Source organism: Scophthalmus maximus, chromosome 14, assembly GCF_022379125.1.
Source record: "Scophthalmus maximus strain ysfricsl-2021 chromosome 14, ASM2237912v1, whole genome shotgun sequence".
Lineage (NCBI taxonomy): Eukaryota > Metazoa > Chordata > Actinopteri > Pleuronectiformes > Scophthalmidae > Scophthalmus > Scophthalmus maximus.
Genome location: NC_061528.1, coordinates 1222501 through 1232500, shown reverse-complemented (window position 1 = coordinate 1232500; position 10000 = coordinate 1222501). Strand labels below are relative to the sequence as shown.

The 10000-nt window shown below is 44.7% G+C and overlaps 1 protein-coding gene across 2 annotated transcripts in view; it reads left to right on the top strand.

Moving 5' to 3' along the window:
• Positions 1 to 5797, top strand: part of plcl1 (phospholipase C like 1) — a 64702-nt gene extending 58905 nt beyond the window's left edge. For both annotated transcript variants that reach the window (XM_035651064.2, XM_047337198.1), the window contains exon 12: positions 432 to 5797. In XM_035651064.2, the coding sequence (XP_035506957.1) occupies positions 432 to 635 (204 nt within the window). In that variant the 3' untranslated portion in view covers positions 636 to 5797. The remainder of the gene's footprint in view (positions 1 to 431) is intronic.
• Positions 5798 to 10000: the final 4203 nt, after the last annotated feature.

Sequence of the window (10000 nt, the reverse complement as noted above, 5' to 3'; positions counted from 1 at the left end):
AAAAAGTTAATTATCTGCTATAATTCATATTTTTTAAAGTCTAGCCATGGATGACCCCCCGACGCTGCCGTTGCCCTCAGACCACTGAGGCTTTCAGCCTCTTTTAGCAGATTGTTTTGGATTTTCAGTCCATAATCCAGCCACAGCAAGCAGCTGTTTTTATGTATTTTTTAGCAATTAAAAAACAGATATTTCCTTCAAATAGCTCAAAGGAAAATGAATATCAGACTGACATTTGTCATGAGTACAGAAACGCATGTTCCGCTGCCCAAAGTGGTCAAAAAATTAAATGAAACAAATAAATAAAAGCAGCTTTAAATCATTTGCTGTAGATTTTTGCAGGAGGCGTCAGACGAACAATAGGTTTGTGTGAAACAGGAAGTGAATTGTTCTGTGTTCGTGACTCGAGTGTGTCTCCGTGTGCGTCGCAGGGTCAGAGCGATCTGTTACGGGGGGCGAAGGTGGACTCCCTGGACGCCCTGCGGCAGCTGGCTCTGGCCTGTGAAGCCTGCGGACTCACCTGCTCCACCAGCTGCTCCTCGTCCTCCTCCGCCTTCTCCGCGGCCGAGCTGCACTACACCTCCCACCCGCTGTCCGTCCGCCGCAGCAGCACGCACGGCAACGGGCGCATTTGACGACCTCTGACCTCCTTGACCCCCCCGGGGTCCAGCGGGCTGCCACAGACGGGGGGGGGGGGGGGGTGAGAGGGAGGACGACAGAGAGATGGAAGAGTGTTTCTCTTCCCCCAGAACAGATCCGTCTGTCCGTCAGAAGCCTTCCATCCACTCATCACGCAACACCAGCGTTTCCATGACTGTCCCGAACTCCGTGGTGGAAAAAGCAGAAGAAGCGGAAAAACCTCGGAAAACTTTTGGACAGCTCCTGCGTACATGTGTTTGGGGTTTGACTCAGCAGGTTTGAATAATAATAATGATGTTGACCGTGACGGTGTTTACAGTCCTGTGGGTGTTTCAGACGTGGAGCTGGTGGATCATTATCCTGCCTCGAAGACCCGTGTGTGTGTGTGTGTGTGTGTGTGTGTGTGTGTGTGTGTGTGTGTGTTTGCCAGGCTGCGAATGGAAGTAATAAATTGTCTAAGTCCAGATTTGAAGTATAATACTACATTTTTAAAACCCACAAACGTGTTTTGTCTTCAGATGAACTGCAGGTGACAGAGCTCTGTCCTCCTGCATGTTACAGGGTCGAAAAACTCTGACTTATTTTAGGATTGACTGAAGACATAACATCAACTCTCGGTGGGCGTCAATACTTCTCAAGTCATTTCTGGATGAATCTGAGGACCATATCCAAATCTCCGACAGTTATTAAGGAGGTTTGTCCTTGTGCAAGAAATCAAATGAATTCTAAACATTTGTCCGATTTGTCCAGTTCTCTCGCTGGATATTTCCAGATTGTTTGAATTTCATAACAAAAGCTGAGCTCTCCAGCTGTTATCTGGTTGTGTGAGTCCTGTGTGAGTTACTCATGTAACTGCTACTGTACAGTCGTGTATTGTGTGAAAAAGGCAGCGGACACACACACACAGGTCAAGGGTCAAGGTTATCTCCCCTCCTCGGTAACGCGAGCAGCGACGTGTGGTGGAGGACAAGACGCACGATGTAACTGGAGGCGTGTTGATACTGTAGTACAACATGTCTGCTGAAGTACATGTGTGGATCACGTTACCTCCTCGCGACACCTGACATGTAGAGTTCGTACGCACGCGTGTGTGTGTGTGTGTGTGTGTGTAGAACCGACAGATTCCTGCAGCGTTGATGAGGATGTAGCAATAAGAGGCTGTGTAACTCAGTGAACTGACTGAATGACTGAAAACAACGTGACTAACTTTACAACTCAGTGACGCTTCGAACGTATTTTAAAAACAACACGGTGACCAGGTGTTTCCTGTTGGTGGCGCTGTTCCTCTAAAGCCTTTGAGTGTAACCGTGTGTGTGTTTCTTCTTAGCTTTTGTACTCTTGTATCTCGTAATGCTGCGTTTCAACCAAACTTAACAACAGTAACCACCAACACACGGGAGCGAGCTGTAACCAGAGGAGGACACACCTGGTTGAATGTGGTCACACGTCGCCCTTCTCTCCGCGGCTGCTTCTCTGAGGATCACGTGTCTCAGAAATACGTTCATCGCCGAAAGAAAAACCATACGCTAAAGTGGATGATTGGATTCAAGTTCTTGTGCACAGCAGGAACATGTTGAACAGCTGATTTGGACAAAGAGTTTGAACAAAGAGTTGGAACGAAGAGTTGGAGCGAAGCAGTCGCGCAGCTCGAGGGATCGTCCTGACGTGTCGGATGTTTGGTTGTGGCCGGTCACACGTCGTCCTCAGCTCGTGCTCGTGCAGCGTCACTTGTTTGTTCCCTCTCATTCATCTACACATTCTTCTTTTCCCCCTTTGTGAAACCATTAAGCCCTCGCTCTTCCTCTTCTCCATCCCGCTCCTCCTCCTCCTCCTCTTCCGGAGGCTGCAGGTGGGGAGCGACACAGCTGAGTCACTCACAGCCAGAGGAGGGGGTTGACCTAATAACATTTCCATGCCAGTGATTTTGTGTGTGTGTGTGTGTGTGTGAGAGAGAGAGAGAGAAAGAGAGAGAGGATACACTTCTAAAAGTAGAAGACATGTATGGTGGAGAGAGCAAAGGTCGAAGGATAGAATAAAAAGAAGAAGACAGTGTCTGACACTGGATTGACTTCAGGTTGCGTGTGTGTGTTTGTTGTGTGTGTGTGTGTGTGTGTGTGTGTGTGTGTTGGGCGAGCTCACCTGCGGAGCCTCATAATTGGCTGTGAGCACTCGACAGAGTGACAGCACCTGCTGTGTTGGTCTATTAATAATCGTCCTGACTCACTGGAGGCTCGGGGATGTGTGTGTGTGAGTGTGTGTCTCAGTGTGTGTGTGTGTGTGTGTGTGTCATGACACCACGGTGCCCTCGTTCCTGCAAACAGCCTCTCTCCTGCTCACACAGTCAAGTCACTGCCAAACCACTTCCGCCATTATTTCCTCCTGAAAGCAGCGACTGCGGCGTCGGCGTCGGCCTCCGCTGAGAGGAGACGCCGACCTCGGTCAGAGATCTGTTTCACCTGCAGGTCCCCGACCTCTCTCTCTGCATTAAAGATGCATCGGCTGCAGTAAAACAAGCCTCAGTTTTATCTTTCTGTGTTCCTGTTTACATGCCTACGGACACGACGGGGAGCACAAGTGGGTCAGAGAGCGAACAGGCGACGGATGTACTCCACCAGGGGTCACAGACAGTAGAAGGGGTCAGCTTTCAGTAATTAGGTAAAAGCTCATAGTTGGAATAATTCATCAGGCCGGTACTCTATTCACAAAGAGGATCGACTGTCCAACACGTCATCACCAAGGTGACAGTCGCTTTTCTCTCTCAGTGGTGAGTCGGTATGACGTAACACCTGAGCCGCTCCCTCGTCGCCCGATGATCCAAAAGGAACCAGACCTGTGATCCGTCAGTGAACAAGTCACCGACTCTGCCCGAGCTTCTCAGCAGCTCGCGCTTTCATGAGTTTTCATTTGCATTATTGTAAAACGATGACATAACTTTTATGTAAAAACTAAAGCGCGATGTTCACGGTGATGGATCTCATATTGGAGGCGAGTTTCATGGATTCACGTGTTTGTTAAGTTTGGTTAAACTTGCAGAAACACCACTTTGATCCTTTGAAACATTTTAAAGACGAGGTTTCAGGAACAAACCCCGTCTCTCACACTCTGCTTCATGTCTCGCTGCGCTTTGTTTCCCCCCCCGACACTTTACCTGATGACGACGTGTTCATTCTGCAGTATTGACAAAAAAAGAAGAATGTTTAGCTCCGCGGTCGGCGGCTCGCTCACTCACTCCAGTGCTTTAATACGACGACGCTCAGTAGATTCATATCTCATCTTTAACCCAAATGCTGCACCAGGACGGATCCCAGACGGATCCCTGATGGACAGATCCCTGATGGACAGATCCCTGACGGATCCCTGACGGATCCCTGATGGATCCCTGAAGGACAGATCCCTGACGGATCCCTGATGGACAGATCCCTGATGGATCCCTGAAGGATCCCTGATGGACAGATCCTTGATGGATCCCTGATGGACAGATCCCTGATGGACAGATCCCTGATGGATCCCTGAAGGATCCCTGATGGACAGATCCTTGATGGATCCCTGATGGACAGATCCCTGATGGACAGATCCTTGATGGATCCCTGATGGACAGATCCCTGATGGATCCCTGATGGACAGATCCCTGATGGACAGATCCCTGACGGATCCCTGACAGATCCCTAAGGGATCCCTGATGGACAGATCCTTGATGGATCCCTGATGGACAGATCCCTGATGGACAGATCCCTGATGGATCCCTGAAGGATCCCTGATGGACAGATCCTTGATGGATCCCTGATGGACAGATCCCTGATGGACAGATCCTTGATGGATCCCTGATGGACAGATCCCTGATGGATCCCTGATGGACAGATCCCTGATGGACAGATCCCTGACGGATCCCTGACAGATCCCTAAGGGATCCCTGATGGACAGATCCCTGAAGAGTGGACGAGACCATGTTTTCAGTTTGCAGTGTGAGGGATGATGAGGGTGGTCGACTGATCCGGTGTGTCTCTGTTAACCCACATGTCTTAACCCCGGAGCTCTACTTCTCTGTGCTCTTCAGTGTGTGTGTGTGTGTGTGTGTGTGTGATGTTACTTATACCGTCGCAAACCAGTGATCAAATAGTGATTAACAATCATTTGAATAATTCGGAGAGTTGTTTATATATTTGCCATAGTGACGTGGACAAAGTTTGTATTTTGGAAATGTGTTAAAAAGTTATTTCTAGGTTGTATATTAATTAACTTCTGCAGTGCGTCTGTGTCGGCTTGTGTCTTCACCGCGGAACCTTTAACCCCCAGTGTCGTCTCCTCTACTGTTCTGACAGTCACTGTACGTTTCATTGTAAAATACAGAAGAAGAAGAAAAAGAGAGAGAGACAAGAAGAAGAAAAAATATTTATTGAAGTGTGTTTTAAAAACCATAAATAAATATAATTGATTAAATGGACCTTGCTTTTATTTTGAAAAGCTACTGTGTTTTCTATCTTACAAGTAATCAGATATAACAAGAGTACAGTATGTATCCCAGATTAATAAAGTTATCTTTTACTGACCACGCCCCCTCGTTGCGTCTACTTTATGTGATGCACGTATCATCTCTCTGAGAAAATGTTTCTTTCAAGAAGATATATTAATATTTAATTTGTTTATTAGCTCGATTAATCACTTAACTGTTTCCTAAAGCTCATGGTGACGACTTCAGATTTATTTTTAACAGTCCAAAATCCAAAGATATTCCGTTTGCTGTCATGTGTGACAAAGAAAAGCATCAAATATGCATTTGAGAATTAAGGAAAAGAAAAAAAAAGGATATAAATATATATTTTCCCATTTAAAAAATACTCAAAATAATAATTCAATCATTAAAGTAGTTGCTGAGACGTTTTCTGTTGATTGACAATAAATTGTTGATGAAGCTTTTATTATAGGCAGATAATATATATAAGATATTTGACAGCATATAAACATTAGTGATGCATATGTTAATAATTCTAACGCATTAAAAGAAATATGAATAGGCCAGTCTTCATCTTGTGATGGGTATTTTACTTGTACAGTTTGATCATAATACTTTTCAATACATGATGTTAACTTGAAACAGATTATTGTTTTCACGAGTCAAACTGTCTGCTGTGAAATAAAAGGTTTGTTGTTGGTAATGAGAGACAGAGTGATGCTTCTTCCGCCTCACAGACGATCTTTGGTCGAGAGCAGCCCCGCGGGACGGAGACGACGTCATCAACCACCGTTTAGTTTGACCTGTTACATCAGTTCACGTTAATCAGCGTCGTTTTATATGAACCACCGCCGGTAACGATCGTTCTTCTGATCGGCGACGTGTTTTATAGACGCGAGTGAAAACAGGAAACAGTTGAATTCAAGTTTTCGTTTTATACCTTCTGAGTTCATCCGGGTACTTTGCCGAGCGGGAAACGGGAATTCAAAATGGGCGACCTCACCTGTCCGAGGATCCTCCCTGTTTACAACCCACATGCAGGTGAGTCAGAAGTCAGCTGCTGTTGCTGCTGTTAGATTGTTATTGTTGTTGCTGCTGTTGCTGTTGCTGCTGTTAGATTGTTATTGTTGCTGCTGTTGCTGCTGTTAGATTGTTATTGTTGCTGCTGTTGCTGTTGCTGCTGTTGGACTGTTATTGTTGCTGCTGTTGCTGCTGTTGGACTGTTATTGTTGTTGCTGTTGCTGTTGCTGCTGTTAGATTGTTATTGTTGCTGCTGTTGCTGTTGCTGCTGTTAGATTGTTATTGTTGCTGCTGTTGCTGTTGCTGCTGTTGGACTGTTATTGCTGCTGCTGTTGCTGTTGCTGCTGTTGGACTGTTATTGTTGTTGCTGTTGCTGCTGTTGGATTGTTATTGTTGCTGCTGTTGCTGCTGTTGGACTGTTATTGTTGTTGCTGTTGCTGCTGTTGGATTGTTATTGTTGTTGCTGTTGCTGCTGTTGGACTGTTATTGTTGTTGCTGTTGCTGTTGCTGCTGTTGGACTGTTATTGTTGCTGTTGCTGCTTCTGTTGTTGCTTCTGTTGTTGGTCTTGTTGCTGGACTGTTATTGTTGCTGTTGCTGTTGCTGTTGTTATTTCTGCGTCATTGCTGCTGTTGTTGTCATTGTTTTAGTTCCCATTTCCCGTCTGAACAGATTCACGTTCACAAGCTGTTGGCAGGATAAAATAATCCTGTACATGTTTTTCTCCGCTTTGGACGCAGTTTGAGGATTGCTATGTTAATCTGGGATGAATTTATTTTGAATAAGATGTTGGCTCTTATCTTGAAATACGGTGAAGTTATGGAAGTTACTTGAGGTCGATGTGTTAAGAATCCACCCAGCATGCTCCGGGGCAATAGATACAAACACATTAATAAATGTAGTGTTTGGTGGCATGTCTGAAGAGGTTCATATACTTTACATGACGTTTCATATTTGTACCAGGAGAGGGAGCCAAACATCAAGCTATTTTATACTTAAACGTAATCTTGGCTCAGACAAGAGCATCTTGTCAATACTGTAGGTTTTCCCTGTTGTCCAATTCTTTTATTCTCCTCATTCACTTTAATGTTTAACGTTAATCTAACCGATTATTGTTAATGAAGGATTATCTTATTTTATCAATTCTATCAGACTATATTTGTTTTTAAATTGAATGGCATTTTAAAAACTCATTCATTATTTTTATTTTTGCTGAGGGTACTTAAAAAACAAACAGAAACTAATCGCAAATTTGTTTGTTTTTCAATATTGTTTTCCTTATTTTTTTAAATTTGTAATAATGAATAGAATATTGAACGTGATATGTGGCATCAGGAATACAAAATGAAAAAAAAAAATTACCTTAACAGTTCATATTAAAAATGCTGCTGCATGTTTTTCAAAAAACAAATTGATTAATAAATGATAATTTCAACTCCAGACTATTTTATGGTTTATGAGCTGAATGCCTTTATGGTTTTTCAGGGGCATGTTTTGTTATATACCACATCTTTGTGTTTTCTTATTATTATAGATTGACATGTCTAAATATTGTCTCTGCCTGTAGATGGAGGTATTTCATTATCATTTTCTGAAGTATATTTACTGAAATACTTCAACTACTCCACTTCAATTCTGAGAGATATTTTACTTTCAACAGCGTTGCATTTATTTGAGAACTGCAAGCAGATACTTTAAAGATTTATGAAACAAACACCATAAAGAGTAATTAAAATGAGCCCAACTGTAAAATTATAATCAGTCAATAGTTATCAAATGATATATATCATTCAGAACTAGTTCATTCTGCATAGAGAGTATGTCTGAAGCAATTTCTTTTTAACTTAAGTGCGCGTAAATATTCTGAGATGAACTGCAGCAAAGTGTCATGGTTGCTGTATCGGGACGCCCCCCCGCCCCTCCGCCCCCGTGCCCCTCAGGAGGTGTCGCGCAGCAGATGGGAGGTGATGGAACTGTGTGGTAAGTGTAGGCGGTGACATGACAAGCTGTCAGGCCCTAATGCAGCCCAACATCTGGAGGTTGTTGGCCACGTCACTTCATGCTCCTGGCGGGGTCCTGTAGCCCGGGGCCACAAACCGCCCTGAGGGACGACGCACACCAGGACCGAACCTGCCTGGGCCTCCGAGAGACGGGGCCGTCGTCAGCGCGCCTTCTATACCGTGGAGTGAAAGGCAAAGGAAATCAAGGTTTTGGTTGGGGTCAACTCTGCCGGAGCGACGGTACGTAGTGTCAGAGAAACTGGTCTAAGTGGGTCATCAATGTGCTGCATGGCGCTCAAACACCAGCAGAGGAATTCATTCCGTTTGAGAGCGTATCACTCCACCGCCAAGGCCAAAAAATCCCCTTAAATTCCATAATACTAAAATTGCACACCCTCATAGATATCAGCCCCCTAAATTTTCCAGATTTTTTTAATGAATTATTCCCTGGAAACGTTGTATCTCATAATGTTAAAGAAGTGATAAAAAAAATTCCTTAAACTACGACCAGGGAGAGCAACGAGTCCCGTGGCGTCTGTTGAGCGCCGTGCGATGGTCAAAGGAGCAGCGAGGAGATGATGTGGTGATGATTCCACGACGTCTGTCAACCAGTGTGGACGCTTTCGCGGGAGAAATGTGAAAACATCTGGTACTTTGTGGTCGAATGCTCGTTCGTACGCGGCAGCCATCTTGGTTGTGTAAGGAAAGCCGCATATCTCCGTGTCACGGTGTAAACTCCGCCCACTATCAGACAATCGCTTGTGATTTGACCAGCAAGATTTCTGTCGGAGGGAAAATCACTTCAGATCAGAGCAGATGACGTGAGCTCCCAGAATTCATCCTTCTGCCATTTTCATGGAAATCCATACAGTAAGTTTTAGCGTCTTCTTTTTTACAAACGGACGGACGGGGACACACGACGACCTCGGCGCAGGCGACACTCTGCAGCGGTGGAAGACGACGTCACGCCCTTGGCGAGCGAGTGTCTGAACGTGACTGCCGGCGCAGCGGGAGGGAACAGGGCCTGTGAAAACGCTCGGTGCCGTCGCGGCACTGTGCTATTAGCGCTTCACGCTCTCGCATGAGCCTCCGAGGAGCGAGTGCCTCTTGTCTCTTAATGACAGCCCTCACCCAGCGGTAATTTCACGGTGATTAAGGCAGGAGGAAAAAAAAAATCACCTCTTAAAAGTCTCTAAATTGCATCTTATTTATCCATCTCTTAACTAACTACAAAAGGCAGACAGACAATGGCGCCGCATGTTTCTGCCTCCGCTGGTGAACAATTACACTCCGACATTATCTGGTCCGTCGCTAGACGGTTATTAAATGCGGCACTCAGGAGGACGACACGGAGTCGAAGCTGTGAGGGAAAAGTTTACGTGGAGGAAGAAAGATTTTTATTCTTTCTTTGCAATTTTATTTATTTATTCGCCATAGACTGAGCTTGAAGTCTTGGTTTACTTTTCGTGTCTCTCACACATTCTTCACATCACATACAGGCCGTTCCTCCGTCGTCTTTATCTTAGTTGGTTTCATTTGATTCATTTTAATTTAAAACCTCCTGTTGTCGTCTCTTCGAGTGGCAGCGTCGGCCCGTCAGACGTTCCTGGTTCCCAGAGGTTGAACCCTCATGACCTTGATGAGCCACAGACTTTTCCTTTTAGTGTCATTAATTCTCATTGATCTCAACATTTACAAAATAGATTCTCATGTTCCTTGGATGACGAGGTCCAATGACTTGGTCCGATTCTCCCGACTGTAGTAAATAGTGAATCAGTCACAAAGTTAATTGGCTGCTATTTGAATTATTGATTAATCATTTCAGTTTTTATGCTAAATGTTTTTTCACATGACAGTAAATTGAGTATATTTAGGTTTTAGACTTAAACGACT